General features: G+C 37.3%; 1 protein-coding gene across 7 annotated transcripts in view; it reads right to left on the minus strand.

The window, feature by feature from the left end:
- GTF2I (general transcription factor IIi) overlaps window positions 1-17,399 on the minus strand; it is a 113,141-nt gene that overhangs the window by 32,310 nt on the left and 63,432 nt on the right. For 2 of the 7 annotated variants that reach the window (XM_032756545.2, XM_032756600.2), the window contains exons 10-13: window positions 15,579-15,638; window positions 13,544-13,600; window positions 11,552-11,614; window positions 1,296-1,406 (exon numbers count right to left, since the gene is read on the minus strand). In XM_032756545.2, the coding sequence (XP_032612436.2) occupies window positions 1,296-1,406; window positions 11,552-11,614; window positions 13,544-13,600; window positions 15,579-15,638 (291 nt within the window). The remainder of the gene's footprint in view (window positions 1-1,295; window positions 1,407-11,551; window positions 11,615-13,543; window positions 13,601-15,578; window positions 15,639-17,399) is intronic. The other 5 variants (XM_032756554.2, XM_032756580.2, XM_032756563.2 and 2 more) reach the window with 5 other exon arrangements.

Below are 17,399 nucleotides of genomic sequence, written 5' to 3' on the forward strand. Positions count from 1 at the left end.
TTGGGATGACCGAACATACAATGACATATTTTCTACATTTTTACATCCCAACTGTCCATATCATTTTACTGCCTTCCAAGAACTTTCCCCTTTTTTGGTGGTTCTTAGAATTAGTAGGTTGGTGCAAAAGTAACTGTGGCTTTTGCCATTACTTTTAATAGTCTCATGGGAGACTATACGAGAAGTTTTAACATTTAGCACCTCTTTTTAGCCTTTTAATTTCTGAAAAGCAGGAGGGCAGAAAAGATCAATCAAATGAAACACGACAAAAGGGAGGCCACGACAAAAGGGAGGCCACGACAAAAGGGAGGCCACGATAAAGGTCTCCAGGGGTCTTTTAGCAAACTTCCTAAAATATGTATTAGTTGTGTGGAAATAAGACTTTACGGATATATAGTTGCAACTTAAAATGCTAAAGAACAGGCCAAGTGCAGTGGCTTATGCCTGTAATCCCAGCACTTCGGCAGGCTGAGGCAGGCAGATCACCTGAGGTCAGGAGTTCGATTCCAGCCTGGCCAACATGGTGAAATCCCGTCTCTACTAAAAATACAACAATTAGCTGGGCATGGTGGTGGGCGCCTGTAATCCCAGCTACTCAGGAGGCTGAGGCAGGAGAATCACTTGAACCCAGGAGGCGGAGGTTGCTGTGAGTTGAGATCGTGCCACTGCACTCCAACCTGGGTGACACAGCAAGACTCTGTCTCAAAAAAATAATAATAAAAATTAAAAATAAAGAACAAAAACGTATTTAAAAAGTACAAAAATTCAATTCATATCCAATCATTGTGACTATGACACAATAGAATATTAAAGTACTATTTTCAAGATGTATACAAGCTTAATGTCCCATTTATTCAAAATATGAATCATCAACATAATTTGCCGCTAATATCTCATTCAGTCCCTTGCTAGGATACATCATCCATTGAGAGCTCACAGATTAGCAGCCGCAGTAACATGGAGCAAAAAAAAAGAAAACCAAGAGGTGAAACAGTTCTGAAATAAAGGTTTTAAAGCTAAGAGAAATAACTAGTTACTAAGTCTTTAGCACTAATCTTGAGCTGACTAATTAACATCAGATAAGACAACGTCCTATGCTTTGGTAAATCCAAACTATGTTTAAACAATGTCTGTAATGTAATGTTCAAAATGCTCCTGGCTTTCCAAAGATGAGATTATGATGCAGTAATAGATGCTAAAGCATATCCCCCTGCAGAGCATGTTGCAACACTTATCAGTCACGCTGAGAATCCAGAAGATGAAGGAAAAGGTCACGTAGTTCGCTGAGAACTTACCGAAGTTGAACTCCCTCACTTTCCGCTTCCCAGCGTTGGCAGGTTCCGGGACTGGTGGCTGCGGTAGCTCATTGGCCTTTGGTCTCTTAGACGGTGGAGAATAATCATCATCTTGAAAAAGAAAATGGTCATTACTGGAAGAACCGTCTTAGAATTACAGTCACCTCCTGGTCAACTCCCAACATTCAAAAGGTGAGCAGGGCTTTAAAGCTATTTTGAGTATCAATAATTATTTCTGTATTGTGAGCTTTAGCAGGCTTTTTCCTAGTTACATTTGAAATTTTATTTGTTTGGGATGTGTTCAAGTGAATAGTGCTTTTTCCTCTGTCGTTCTTCATTATTTTTTAGTTTGCTTCATTTGAATTGTCATTATAAATTTCCCCTTCTCAAATAACTTTCAAATTGCCAAGAACTATATTGTTTTAAGACTTTCAAGAAAAAACTTTTAATGAAGACAGCCACCTAAAGTTATAAGTAAAAGGGGATAAAATAAAGCTTAGATGGAAAAAGATATTTAAGCTTATACAAAATTTAAGCATGCATAAGCAAGGGAAATTGGGTAAATAGTTTTTTTCTTTTTTTGAGACAGACAATTGTTCTGCTGCCCGGGCTGGAGTTCAGTGGTGCGATCTTGGCTCACTGCAACCTCTACCTCCTGGGCTCAAGTGATTCTCATGCCTCAGCCTCCAGAGTAGCTGGGATTACAGGCACCCGCCACCGCGCCCGGCTAATTTTTGTATTTTTTTGGTAGAGATGGGGTTTCACCACGTTGGCCAGGCTGGTCTCAAACTCCTAGCCTCAAGTGATCCACCCATTTCAGCCTCCCAGAGTGCTGGGGTTACAGGTGTGAGGCACCGTGCCTGGCCTGTTCAAATACTTTCAACAAGTGCAAAATGTATGGGCTTAAAGAAATAGGGCTGCATTATTATGAAACAGATACTGTTGATTCAGTCAGCACAGAGGCTGTGTATAAAAGAGCAGTCAGCTATTCAAGCACAGCGCACAGCACACACGCTGTTGTGAGAGTTCCGGGCTCATTTCCTTGTGGATACACCAGCAACTCACTCTGCTGTGACCCTTCAGTACACCTCATGTTAGGATTAGAGACATCTGGGTCAAATCAGCTGCCACTGTCTTCTTCTAGTCCCTCAAAGTGTCAGGTAAAATGCTATTAATATTGCTGCTCAAACATCTATAAAATACTGAAAACATCATTTTAAGAAATTCTCATTTAAAAACAAATGGGTATGGTGAAGAAAATAATTATTGTGTTAAAGACAGTATCATAGGAAAAAAGATCACTCGAGTACAAGATGCTATCTTTTTAGATGGGTATAATTGTTATTCTTATTTACAGCTAAAGAAACGGGCTCAGAGGATGTTATTTGATTGGACTATGTTGTATCTCTGGAGAGCCCAGCAGAGATCAGACTGTGTGTGTAACTTCACTAGCCTACCAGGGTGCTTCTCATAAAGGTAAGAAATGCAAATTTGGCCTAATATACAATTGCTGCCCGGGGCAGCACTGGATCGCTTCTATAGACACTTCTGTGTTAATCAAGGGAAATCTTAAGGGAAGGTGAAAATGCTTCTAGAAGGCGACTGGACACCAGCGCCCTTGCTTGCTGCCTCTGGGCTTTTCCTCTAAGGCCAACAGTGACCTGAAATTATTGACCAGCTGGCCGTGCTAATCAACTGGAGAAAATGGTTCTGAGGTCACCAACATCAGACAAATTCATTTTAGGACCTATATATGTGCTTAGAAAGACAAAAGTGCTTTTGTAAAGGATACTGTTGGCTGGGCGCGGTGGCTCAAGCCTGTAATCCCAGCACTTTGGGAGGCCGAGGCGGGCGGATCACGAGGTCAGGAGATCGAGACCATCCTAGCTAACACGGTGAAACCCTGTCTCTACTAAAAAAAATGCAAAAAAAATTAGCCGGGTGTGGTGGCAGGCGCCTGTAGTCCCAGCCACTCGGGAGGCTGAGGCAGGAGAATGGCGTGAACCCGGGAGGCAGAGCTTGCAGTGAGCTGAGATCGTGCCACTGCACTCCAGCCTGGGCGACAGAGCAAGACTCCGTCTCCAAAAAAAAAAAAAAAGGATACTGTTTCAGAAAAACATAATCATAGTAACAACTAATGACGCTATAAAATGCTGATGTGTTGAATGCTACTTTAGAAAAACATGTTCAAATCTAGGAAAAAAATTGTGATAGAAAACTATCTATCGGCAGGGTCTCATTCTTTCTATCTATCTATCTATCTATCTATCTATCTATCTATCTATCTATCTATCTATCTATCTATCTATCTATCTATCTATCTATCTATCTATCTATCTATCTATCTATCGGCAGGGTCTCATTCTATCGCCCAGGATGGAGGGCAGTGGCATGATTATAGCTCACTGCAACCTCAAGCTCCCGGCCTCAAATGATTCTCCTGCCTCAGCCTCCCAAATAGCTGGGACTACCACACCTGGCTATTTTTCTTTTAATTTTTTGTAGGGAGAGGGTCTCATTATGTTGCCCAGGCTGGTCTGAAACTCCTGGCCTCAAGTGATCCTTCTGCCTCAGCCTCCCAAAGTGTGGAGATTATAGGCATGAGCCACGGGACCAGGACAGAAAACAATTTTAAAATGACAACCTCTCTGTGAAATAAAACTTGACTGGCACCTGGGTTTGTATTACTGTAAGGATTAAAAATGGTCAAGACACTCTATAAATAGATTAAGGTTCCAACCTAAGTAGAAACAATCTGGAAAACAGAATGTGCGAGTTTGGACCTCAATTCTGAAAATATGCTTTTTTAAAAACCCGATTTTCCAACTCCCAAATAGATTTTAGAAACCTTAAGAGTATTTTTATGCTGGCTTCCAAAGGTTAAAACAAAATACACTTATTTCACCTATGAATACTGTCAAAGCATTATAAATGCTTAATATTGCTATATTTTTTTTTTACAAACATTAAGCAGTAACTTCTAAAATAAAAGTATTTCCACTATAGGTTAAGGTCTCCTAAGTATCCTTATAGATCATCATTTGAACTGACTATTCACTGAATGACATAAACTGAAAGCTGCTAGAGTAGAATGACATGAGAAGGGAAACACAGCTGTAGATGGAATGGAATGGACTCCTGTGGAGCTCCATCCCATGAATCTCAGTCCAAATCCAAACTTCACAGCTGAGGCCCAGGGGAGGGGAAGACAGGTTTTCCTTACTGAAAAGACTTCACTTTTTCAGTCACGCAAACATTTCAGAACACAAAAGATTTAATAGCATAAATATATTTTATGAAGGTAACCCAATCGATCATAAACCAAAAAAAAAAAAAAAAAAAAAAAGAGAAAAAGGCAAATCTACTGGAGTGCTTTTTTAATACAACAAAGACGGTAAAATATTGAAAATATCAGGGATATCACATTTTCCTCTTCACTGACAAATTATAAAGTTCAATCTGTTAAATGTGAACAAATGCAGAGATGAATGTAGTTATTTTTCGAGACAGGGTCTCCCTCTTTCACCCAGGCTGGAGCACCACTCACTGCAGCCTCGATTTCCCAGGCTCAGGTGATCCTCCCACTTCACCCTCCCAAATGGCTGGGACTACAGGCCTGCACCACCACGCCCAGCTAATTTTTTTTTTTTTTTTACTTTTATAGAGATGGGGGTCTCCCTATGTTGCCCAGGCTGGTCTTGAACTCCTGGCCTCAAGCAATCCTCCTGCCTTGGCCTCCTAAAATGCTGGGTTTATAGGTGTGAGCCACCGCACCCAGCTGGACATAATTATTGATAAAATATCACACCATATATTCTATTTTAAAAACCCTGTTTCATAAACTTATTAACTAATCTTTGGGTGTTTTAAGTCATATGGAACATGGCATTCAGGCGTCAGAACAGCTATAAACTTCACCACATCCTCAATTTTTTCTGCAATGAACTCTTTGTTGCAATTAATTGGTTTTGACAAAGTAAGAAAAAATGGGTTTCTTGACCTAAAATCCTTTCCACAAAGGATCAAAATTACTTTTTACTCTGAAGCATAAAACATCAACTAAAGCTCTAGGGCCTGCCCTCAGATACTGGGCATTGCTTTTCCAATTATTCTGCTGTTTCCAAAGCATAAACAACCATTTTTGTTTAACAAGACACATGTTTCAGCATGCTTCAAATTCAAGCCCGAACTCTGTTTCCATAATCAAAATGTAAAGCTTTTAAAATACATTTTAAGATATTTTATTTTATTTTTTGAGATGGAGTCTCGCTCTGTCACCCAGGCTGGGAGTGCAGTGGCACGATCTTGGCTCACTGTAACCTCCACTTCCTGGGTTCAAGCAATTCTCCTGCCTCAGCCTCCGGAGTAGCTGGGATTACAGGCGCCCACCACCACACCCAGCTAATTTTTATATTTTTAGTACAGATGGAATTTCACCATGTTGGTCAGGCTGGTCTTGAACTCCTGACCTCAGGTGATCCACCCACCTCGGTCTTTCAAAGTGCTGGGATTACACCACCACACCTGGCCCATTTTAAGATACTTTAATATGCAAAAGGAGCTGTTCATGAATTTACAATAGTTACGCTACCCACACTAACAAAAGCACTCCGCCAGTACCTTCAAGTTGGCAACACCATCCCTAACTCAAAATTTGTGTTTAGAAAACACCAATTTCCTTTTTGCAACATATTAACGAATATGCCCACAGATAATACAGGCTTCAGAGCTAAAGCTGTTCATCACTGCATTCTGGCCAGTGAATCAATAAATAGACTATGTTACCATATCTTCTCATACTCTTAGCTTCAACATAATCAGACTGGTAATGTGTTATCATACAATCTGACATCTATTCAAAGTTAAAAGAACAATCAAAACCAGGTACTACTTCTATTTCAAAACTGGAGCCATTAATTACCCTATACATTTCAAATAAATGGATGCATTCTTTCACCCACGGATACCACTTATAGCTCCTCTAAAACTCTTTACATAAACAATTGAGTATTCATTAAATGACTATTCGACAGCAATAAAAAAAATTTAAAACAAAGTGTTCAAGTGCTAACCTAAGCAATTATGTCAATTTTAAAAGTGCTGCAGAGACATTTAAGAAAATACAAGAATTAAACCATAAACAGCAAAGCCTGGTGGCTTTGTCTTCAAAAGCTCCCCAGAATCAACCACTTCTAATCTCCCCTGCCACCAACCTGCTCTAAAGCACCCTTCTCTGTGCCCTAGGTAGTTCCAAGAGGCTCCCAAGCTAGTTTTCTGTCAAAAAACTATTGACTGCTCTAGGTCTTTTCTTTGTTTTGTTTTTCCCCCCTTTTCTCAACATAGTCACCACTTTTCCTAGAAGTGAAGGACAAAAAGTGTCACTCTTATTTTCAAAACACTCCTGAGGATTTGCTACTAAATTATTCACTACTAAATTCTTAGCACTGTGGCCAGGCGCGGTGGTTCACGCCTGTAATCCTAACACTTTGGGAGGCCGAGGCGGGCGGATCACCTGAGGTAAGGAGTTCAAGACCAGCCTGGCCAACATGGTGAAACCCCTGTCTGTACTAAAAGTAAAATATTAGCTGGACATGGTGGCATGTGCCTGTAGTTCCAGCTACTCCGGAGGCTGAGGCAGGAGAATCACTTGAACCCAGGAGGCGGAGCGTGCAGAGAGCCGAGATCAGGTCACTGTACTCCAGCCTGGGCAACAGAGCAAGACTCCGTCTTAAAAAAAAAAAAAAAAAAAAAAAAGAGGCCGGGCACGGTGGCTCACGCATGTAATCCCAGTTCTTTGGGAGGGTGAGGTGGGTGGATCACGAGGTCAGGAGTTCAAGATCACCCTGGCCAAGATGGTGAAACCCCGTCTCTACTAAAAATGCAAAAAAAATTAGCCGGGCATAGTGGCGGGCACCTATAATCCCAGCTATTCAGAGGAAGGATGAGGCAGAGAATTGCTTAAACCTGGGAGGCAGAGGAAGCAGTGAGCTGAGATTGTGCCACTGCACTCCAGCCTGGGCGACAGAGCGAAACTCCATCTCAAAAAAAAAAAAAAAAACAAAAAACTCTTAGCACCTGGTACATACAATGTGCTCAGTATTTGTGGAGGGATTAAATGAACATATGAATAGTATAGTCCCTAATTATATGCTGCAGTCAAGTATCTGGCACTATCTTAAACATAAATTCCACAAAAAAGGGATGGTAGGTAATCCAACTGCCCATCATAAACCCTACTAAAATATTGAAACTCTAAAAACGTATTATTCAAATCTTAGTACATAATTCCTCTGAGACTCCTTTTTTTACATGTATAATTGTGTATTCATTAAGTGTCTGATTGGCAGCTATAAAAATAAAAAACGCAAAAGTTTTCCAACGCTAACCTCCTCAATTACAGAGATCCTAAAAAACCTACGGTACCGGCTGCAGTAAGTGTGCCATGTGTGGTCATGTGAGTCAATTATATTTGAAATTATTTACATATACCTTTCAAAATATGAGAAATAAAAAAAGCCAAAGAGTTTGACTTAGGAAGACATAAAATTCATCACAAAATCAATTTACTTAAAATCAATTTAAGGGAAAAAAATCAGGTTAAGTAATGAACAGAGAGTTAGGCCACAGCAGAAGGAACACAGGTAACAGGTAAGTGACTCAGGTTTGGGAAGCTAGGCCCTGAGAGAGAACTGCGCAAGAAAGAAACCTCCTTTACACCGTTCTTAGCACTCCCATGACAGCTAGACCTGAAACAAGTCTGATAAGGTTTTCTCTGCACACATCAGAGATAACATACCTGACAGCAATTCACCTTAACCCAGTTTTACGAAAACTGAGGCAAGCGGTCCTATTAGTCCAAGGCCGATTTCCCAAACCTAAGTCACGTATGTTTTAAATGTTTACCACTGACTCCAAGTACAAATAAAACGCCACAAATGGAAGCGCACAGCTCAGAGCGCACCAGCAGTGGGTAAGTAATGACCCTGTATCCACAAACACGTCCGCGTCAGTGTCAAATTAGCCACTTCAGAACTCCACATAATTGCAAATGAAGAAATCGAGGTTAAAACACTGTGAAAAATCGGACAGACTTATTTGATAACAAAGTTCTGCTTTTTTTTTTTTTTCTATCTATCAATGATTTGGGAAATGTGAAAAGATATAAAAGGAGAAAATTAAGTCATCTCCAAGCAAGCAGGAATATCTCAGTTTATTTTTGTCCATCTTCCTACCAAGCACGAGTATTTTCCAAAACAAAACTAAGATTATTCTCTAGATACACTTTTGCTTTTCAAGTTGCCTTGTTCTCAAGGCAGGATTTTTTTTTTCCACTGTAACATTTTATATTAGAGATCTTTTTTCAGATTATTGGAAAACATTATCAGGATTTCAATGGCTATACATTTTTCTGTTATGAAGATATACCAAAATTTTATTTCCTAACTACGGGTATCTAAATAGCTCCTACCATTTGGAAGTAATCTTTCCAGAAAGAATATACGATACACACTATTAACCAGAGGTGTGCATGTAAGTTCTCACTTGACCTTCCTTATTAATATTGAGAGTTTTTTATCTTCCTAAAAAAATCAGGAATTTAATGGTTGATGTAATTTCTATATAATATACATATTTTTTATATATACATACATAAAATGTGTGTGTGTATGTGCACATATGATGTGGAAAATGCTACCTTTTAAAAGGATTACTTTACTCAGACCTGGTATTTCACTGGTCTTCTGAAAAGAAAGAGGTCTACTAGCAAAATTCTGCTACTTAATCACAAATGTGAACATTAAATCAGGCTTATGGCACAATGTCTTAGTTTAAAAGAAATGAATGGCCGGGTGCGGTGGCTCATGCCTGTAATCCCAGCACTTTGGGAAGCCGAGGTGGGCGGATCACCTGAGGTCAGGAGTTCGAGACCAGCCTGACCAAGATGGAGAAACCCCGTCTCTATTAAAAATACAAAATTAGCCGAGTGTGGCGGCGCATGCCTGTAATCCCAGCTACTCAGGAGGCTGAGGCAGGAGAATCGCTTGAACCTGCGAGGCAGAGGTTGCAGTGAGCCGAGATCGCGCCACTGCACTCCAGCCTGGGCAACAAGAGTGAAACTCCATCTCAAAAATAAATAAATAAATAAATAAATAAATAAATAATCAAATAAATGAAAAGAAAAGAAATGAGATTTATTACTCCATCCAAAACAGTTAAACTTCAAAAGGCTGACATAAGCTTCAGGTTCATGAGCCATTTATTTCTGGATTTTCGTAACCTCTCTTTAAAGGTCTTATACTACAAAAGCAAGTATTTACATTCTAAACCATTTTAATACAGCCTCTACAGGAGAATGGCGTGAACCAGGGAGGCAGAGCTTACAGTGAGCCGAGATCGCGCCACTGCACTCCAGCCTGGGCGACACAGCCAGACTCCGTCTCAAAAAAAAAAAAAAAAAAAAAAAAAAAATACAGCTTCTATCTGCTTTAAGATTTGACAAGTCAAAATGGTTATTAGTCCTACCTAAAACCTTTATTTTTATAATTTTAATAACCTCCTATTAATATCTCCATAGAAAGGGCACAGCTGAGTAGTTATAATATTTGTATGTTCTTAAATTTTTTTCCTGTTAATGAGGTTTCTAACTAAAAACGAATTAAATTTCAACCATTTAATGCTAGACGATAATTCAAAATGTTTTAGATTAGAAAAATTATATTAATGAAAAAAGAAATCTGTATATTAAGTTAACACATGCAGCATGAAAAGATTTCTTGTATTAAGTGGAAGCTACTAATTGACTTGTAGTTTAGAAGCAATGAAGACAGACACATTGAGTAGTCTGGAGTAGTCAAACACTAGAAATAACCAAGTGACATCAGTAGGCGACAGGTTATTAAGAGAGAAAGAGAGACAGACAGCAAACCAAGAAAGGTTACGCAGCAGCTAGAAAAAAAACTAATAAAGTACCAAGATGTGCAGTTATGGGAGGGGGAGGCCTATGGAATACGTGATATTTTAAAATTTGCATTGTAACATATGCTGAAAGCATCTGTATATTTTTGCATCAAGATATGTTCTGCAATTATTTCTCAAAGTAGACACAATAAGCTGACATATATCCCTCAGTATTGGGACTTGGGAGCAGAGTGAGGGTGAAGAAAACTTTCCACTGTACAATTTACTGTACCATTTTCACATTTTACCACAAGAAAGAAGTACTTTCAGGGGAAGAAACTTACGCAAGTATTGTGACACATTAATTTTAATTTTTTTTTTGAGATGGAGTTTCACTCTGTCACCCAGGCTGTAGTGCAATGGTGTGAACTCAGCACACTACAACCTCTGCCTCTAGGGTTCAAGCGATTCTCTTGCCTCAGCCTCCCAAGTAGCTGGGATTACAGGCATGCACCACCACACCCAGCTAATTCTGTATTTTTAGTAGAGATGGGGGTTTCACCGTGTTGGTCAGGCTGGTCTTGAACTCCCGACCTCAGGTGATCTGCCTACCTTGGCCTCCCAAAGTGCTGGGATTACAGGTGTGAGCCACCATGCCCAGCTGTGAGACACTAATTTAAAAGGAAAAACGCAATGCTCATTTAATAATTATTAGTATGAAGTGATAGTTAATAATTCTATTAGCTGAATTTTCAAATAATTCAGGATAAACTGGCTCAGCTGAGTTCATGCTTATCTTTGGAGAAAAAAAAAACCAGGTTTGAAGCAATCTTAGCTATAGAGAGTATTGTAGAATTTATTTGTAGCTATTGCTTCAAAACAGTTTTGAAAGATAAATTGTACGTCAGCCTCTAAGTAGTATTTGCAGGTCGTTGCAGGGGGCAGGGACTTGCTTTAAAAATTACTCACTAAACTATCAACACTTTCTCCTCCACTTTACTTAATTAGAAATTAGGGATTCCAGCTCCAAGTAAGTCTTCTTCTATCACAACCCAATAGATTATAGAATCTGTTTTTGTGTGTATCAAGTCTGGTCATAATTTTCTTTTTCTCAACTCCCACTGATAGCAAGGATAGCTTGGGCCACCTGTGGGCCAATGCTAATTCTCACAGTCTCATTCTGTCATCTAAAACTCCCAAAGCAGTGGGGAGTGGGCTGCTTTGGCCACACAAACGCATGTATTCGTCCCACAAGTCTCCTTTAAAAATGAATGAAATGCATATTTAGCAATGTGAATGTGACAAATAGTTTTATGACCAGAAGTAAACTTTGGAATCAAGGCTTTTAGATAACTAACCTTCAATAGTCACCTCAACTTCAGGGTCCTCACTTGTTTCTGAAGGGACATGTTGAGTAGAATCTTGAAAAAAATAAAATTCTAAAATGACATTCATTATTAAGCATGTTTCCATATGTTCCAACATTTTACTGATTTGATACTCCAAAAGCAGCCTACTATAAAAATCCACTGGCATTTTCATTCATTTCATATTAATGAAATTAAAATTTGACCCTTTTCATTATAAATAGGGATAAAAGAAAACAAAAATTAGAAAAACTCTGGAAAAATTTAGATAATAACATGTTACCTGCAGAAATTGACTCAAAAAAATCCCATAGTCTTGGAGGAATGAGGATATGACAAAGTCACAATGAATTTCCTGCCACAGCTAGAAGATGCTCGGATAGAAACAAATGCTTTCTACTTTGGTTAGAATTTCTTCCCTCCTTTCAGAAATGTGAGGAGTGGTTTCTACTGTTCAATAAAACCACAACCCAGGCTTTGCAATGGAGAGTTTCCTATCAAAAGACTGACTGTCACAAGTGCACACAGGACTATATCCTCTGGCTTTGTATGCAACATATTTCAAAAATTACAAAGTTCATTCATATTTGTTCCTACACAAGACAAATGTACATCAGAATGTTAGTGCTAGAAGCTTAGAGAGTATTTTCATTAGTTCTCTTTCATTGTGCAAAGGTTGAGAGATTAATTGATTTGCCAAAGATTATGTTTACTTGTTAGTAAAGGAATAAAGGCCAGAACCCAGATTCGATTCAACTTTGTTAACACTGGAATATGACAGTAAAAATGTCCTAAAAACGCAGTCTTCAAGGTGCAGTACCTGCCGACGCGGCTGCAAGGCGGTCAGCCATCGGTACTGCCCGATGAGCCCTTGTACTGCACGTGATCTACTACCTAGGTCTTGTTGTCCTAAATCCCGCCTACTCAAAGCTGAAAACTCTGTCACAGAGAAGATACCCACCTCCACACAGTAAAGCATACAACATTCACCCACACAATCTTCTATAAAAAGGGCTGACAGGGAAATGTAACCAACGGTTTACAATGAGCATATCAGTATTTTTGAGAGAAATGTATTTCAGGGAAAAACCCTAATTCTATAATTGAATTTGGAGAAACCAGCCTATACTGGGGGACTTTTAAGATTGCCTTTCCCTCAAAGAAGGTAAAAGATCAAACAAAAGTTCTTTTTCATTAAAATAAAAATGTAAATACAATGGAATATAAGCAGTTACACAATAGACTCCTCTTTTCATTTGAGAAAAATAAGGGATAACATGACTAACTTATGAGAGAAATAATTCTAAAACAAGATTCAGTTACCTTACCAGTCATTTTCCTTGAGAGAAATCTATAAAAATTTGTGTGGAACCGTTTAAACCCCTTGGAAATAAGAAGCCACCCTATATGATAAGTTGAACTCAGGATTCTAAACAAAAAGAACTGTACCTCAGTCAGGCATTCAATTCTAAAACCAAAGCTGTAGAGTTGACAAACTGACAAAGTCATTTATGGAGTAGTTGTGAGTATAAAATAAAGGGAGAAACTCTCTCCTGTATAAATTTTATGTAGGCTATATTCCTACCCTACTAAGAGACTAGAAGTATTAAAAAGTACATTTGAAAGTAAAATATGAATGGAGCTAGTAATTTTAATTCTCAAACACTGAAGCTATTCTTCCTTAAAAGATCTTTAATATGGCACAAGAAAAGCAGGACAAAAAAAAAAAGTAGCATTTTGCATCATGTAAGAGCTTTACTTACCACTTAGTTTCATTCCCATAGGCTTTATTAATCAGTATGGTCAAAGAAGCATATTACATCTTAGAACTTAAAAAAATAATAATAACCTGTTGGCTAGGAAGGCATACCAAAGGAATCACCTTTTATTTCCAAATGAGGTGTTTTAAGGATAACAGAATCTATAAAATAGAATAAACATACAACAAATAGTGGAAAATATGCAATCTCTTTTTCTCCTAACCTTCTGCTGGTACTTCCATTTCTGTGCCTTCATTGCCCTCTGAAGAGTGATGGCTTCCTAAAAAGAAAATAAACAACATATAATAAACCAATAAAAACTGACATTGAAAGATGAAAGAGAATCTAGGTAACAATGCAAACAATGTAAGACATAATACACATATGCAAAATGATTGTCTAACTCTTTAGCAATTAAGTCGAGCAATGTTTTCTAATTCAGAAAAGAATACAACGCTTCTATTTGGAAGCTAAAAAAATTATTTGAAAACACAAATACAGAGTAGACCTAAGTAGGTTTGGGGATTTATTATTAGTTACTATAACTACATGATAAAATTACTAGATATTGGAATCTGAGGAAGCAGAATTATGCTTCAAGTACCATGCTCATCTGTCAATGACACACATACACAAACAGTTCAGAGTAAATGCTTGCTGTGATCAGACACTTAATTAACTCTCTATAAATAAGTTCCGGGTTTGCTGTGGAATGGTTCCTGCTTTCCATTTTCACTATGGTGAAAGCCATGGAAACTCAATCCCCATAATTTCATCAAAGTTGTACTTAAAGGAAACTCGTAAGTTAAAATTTAAGATACTACCTTTAGTCTCAAAAGCATTTTAAGTCAGGTAATATAATCTGCCTGCTTCTAAAAACTGGAACATAAAGCAATGATCAGTTAGGCAGTCACAAGGTGAACAGGCTCATCCTACTAGAGCAGAAGTTTTACTCACAAAAAGGAAAGGAAGAATCTAAGACATCAGAGAGCCACTTAGGATTAAGAACACAAGCTGCCCCCTAATTTGTATCCTCTGTCCTTAAAGATCTGAGCTACTAACATGGAAAAGACTGAAAAACACTGCCCTTAAGTGCCAAAAAAAAACATATTACCTATCAGTAAGAACACATCGCTTGAGGGGAAAGGAAGCAGATGTTCATCTATTTTGTCTTATCTATTGAGAACTAAATTCAGAAGCTATACTAAAAGTAAGATATGTTATAAATGTATTTTATCTTGGTTTTTAAAGAGCAATGCTTACAGTCTGAAAAACTGTCATTTGGTGGCTAATACCCTTGAATTAAAAGTCCCATACTGAGGTTACATCTTTTTGGTTCTCAGTATCTAGCTTTAGCATGTCACAATTATCTGGGGATTCTTTTCCACTTACTTTATGTTGTGAAAACTCAACTGAACTCAAAACTCTAGGTAAATCTACAAACCTACACCTATGAGTCACTCTTTAATTCATTTTTAAAATATGCTTTCTCTACACACTTCCTTTCTCTTTTTTTAATCTTAATATTTGAATTTATGGAGCATTAAGTTATTTGACTGTAAAAGTCAAAGAAAAAAGAGATGTGAGGTCAAAGGAATGAGAGTGAAATGATGAGGCCAGTAGGTAAAAAGTAAAATTTCAGCAAAGAATAACAGTTAAGATGATTGTTCGTGTAAGCAATAATTCTGTATGTCTTTTAAAATCTGAAATAAACAATTACATTTACATTATATGCTAAGCCTAAAGAAAATACATCTTATGCACTCAAAGCCAGAATAGATAGAAGTAAATGCCATTACTAATAGCCTATGAGTATCAAGTTTGGGAACACTGTAAAAAACTGCCAAAAAGGCAATAAATTAGAAACTTACAGATTAACAAGTGCTATTTCAGAATTCTTCTAAATACTAAGTATCAACCTGACCTTATCAATATTTGCATCACTAACCAATACAACAGTAACCTGGCTTCTGACTGTTCTGAGATAAAGTATAAATGTGTACTTTACCTTCAATAGGAAAGTGTGTCATGTACCCATTTCGAGATTCATTACTAGATTCACAAAAGGGAAAATTGATTTTGAAAAATTGTTGCTTGTGAAGTTCATTTATATGTTAAAAAAAGGCCAATACATTTTTTTTCCTTTTCCATTTAGAAAAGTAATACTATACTTATAAATATTAAAACACAGTCTGTGCAATATAAGGAAACATTAAACATGAGCATTATGTGGGAGAATGGAAGTGAAAAGATTATACCTTGCAAAGGCTTCGATAGGGGCTGTTTTTCATCAACATCATCAGTTTCAGAAGGGCCTGCTTTGGGATACAAAGATAATACTTCAAAAGTAATCCCCCCCCCCCAAAAAAATGTGGGGTGACTTTAGTCAACAAATTTGGGTGACATACATGGAATGGCCTTTTTATAAATAAAAAAGAAAAATATTTAAAAAAAAAAAGACTGACAAGATGAGCAATGTCAATTTATGGTCTTGGTGAATGGAAAAATGTAATCAGGTGAATTCATATGTAAACAGTCAAAAGAAATTTTGAAGATGAGTGGACATATGGATTGAATGGGAATGGTATGTCTAAAATGGAAGATGTGGGTTTTTAAAAACAGTACAATGTTCATAACAGTAAACTTTAACTTTTACTTCATACAGATTACAAATGCAGGTTTATCTCACAGGTGTATTTGTTTCTTCTTTGGCAAATATTTGCTTACTCTTTTGTCATACTGAAGACAAATGCAGAACCAAATGTTATATACCTTCCTTAGAATCTCTAAAGCAACGTAAACCATCTCCTTGAATCTCTACTGAAATAGAAATGTGACAAACTAACAGCTATTAATTCATTCTCCCTTTCTTCCAGCACCACGGGCACTTTTTCTAATAAGGTTCTTTCCAAAACACAGAAAGTACTCTGAGTTAAATTCAACTTCACAAACTGCTATATTTTGACAACATATTTACATGTTATCATCAAATTTTTTAATGATTAAAGTAATAATAGTTTTAAAATAGAGAACAAAACATTGTGTTTTCAATGGCTATTTAATATAAAACACATTTTGGCATTAATATGACCACAATTCAGTTAACTATCTCTGAAGAGAATTGGGAAAACATCCTAAGTCGTTTGAAAGGCTTCACTCTCTAAAGGCTAAGAAATTTCACAAAGACGCACCACACTACACATTACAGGCAAAGGACACATCAGAGAAAAAAATCAATTGCATGAGAAATAAAGAAATAGTTTCTATTTGGAATCTCAAAGAAGAGCAAGTCTTTGAATGTAGACTCCTAAATTCAAATGCTAGATCCACTGCTTCCTAGTCTTCTGACTCTGAGTAAAATATACAGAGCTCATGAAAAGGAAGATGTGCTATTTACAGGATTTAAAAATGCAACCTTAGTGAAGGCTACTAATTGACCTCTAAATACTGCTTTAGTTGCTCTTCACAAGCATTCTCAATATTCTGGTCGAAATATTTTTAATGAGGCCCTCATTAAGTCAATTACAAGAATGTTTCCTAGGATTCTCACTGTATATGTTTTCTATTAATAATTTAATTTCGGTATGTTCAGAGAATTTATTAAGACTAACTGTGAACAAGTATACAGTCAATTTTTATAAATGATTCATGCTTTGTAAATAAACTTATTTCTTGGGTACACAGTTTTCTATAGTTAGCTTACATATATTAACTGTAGTGAAAATATTCTATTTAACATATAAATGTTAAAAGAGTATTCATCAGCTAGACGTATATCGTTGGTTAAAATCTCCCACATGACTGCACATATCTACAGAGACTTATAATTTGTAAATAATTTTTACTTTTACTTTGAGGATACGTTGTTAGGCACATACAAACTAATGGTTGTTATATCAACTTAGTGACCAATTCCTTGAAATATGACATAGTCTTATTCTACCCCTGCTACTACTGTTTTTGGCTTCCAATATTGCTAAACTATATTTTTTTTAGTTGGTATTTACTCAGCATACCTTCATGTATCACTATACTTTCAAATTATTTTAATGTCCCATATTTGAATTTTATTCACCCTA

The sequence above is a fragment of the Hylobates moloch genome, unplaced genomic scaffold, assembly GCF_009828535.3.
Source record: "Hylobates moloch isolate HMO894 unplaced genomic scaffold, HMol_V3 SCAFFOLD_1, whole genome shotgun sequence".
Classification (NCBI taxonomy): Eukaryota; Metazoa; Chordata; class Mammalia; order Primates; family Hylobatidae; genus Hylobates; species Hylobates moloch.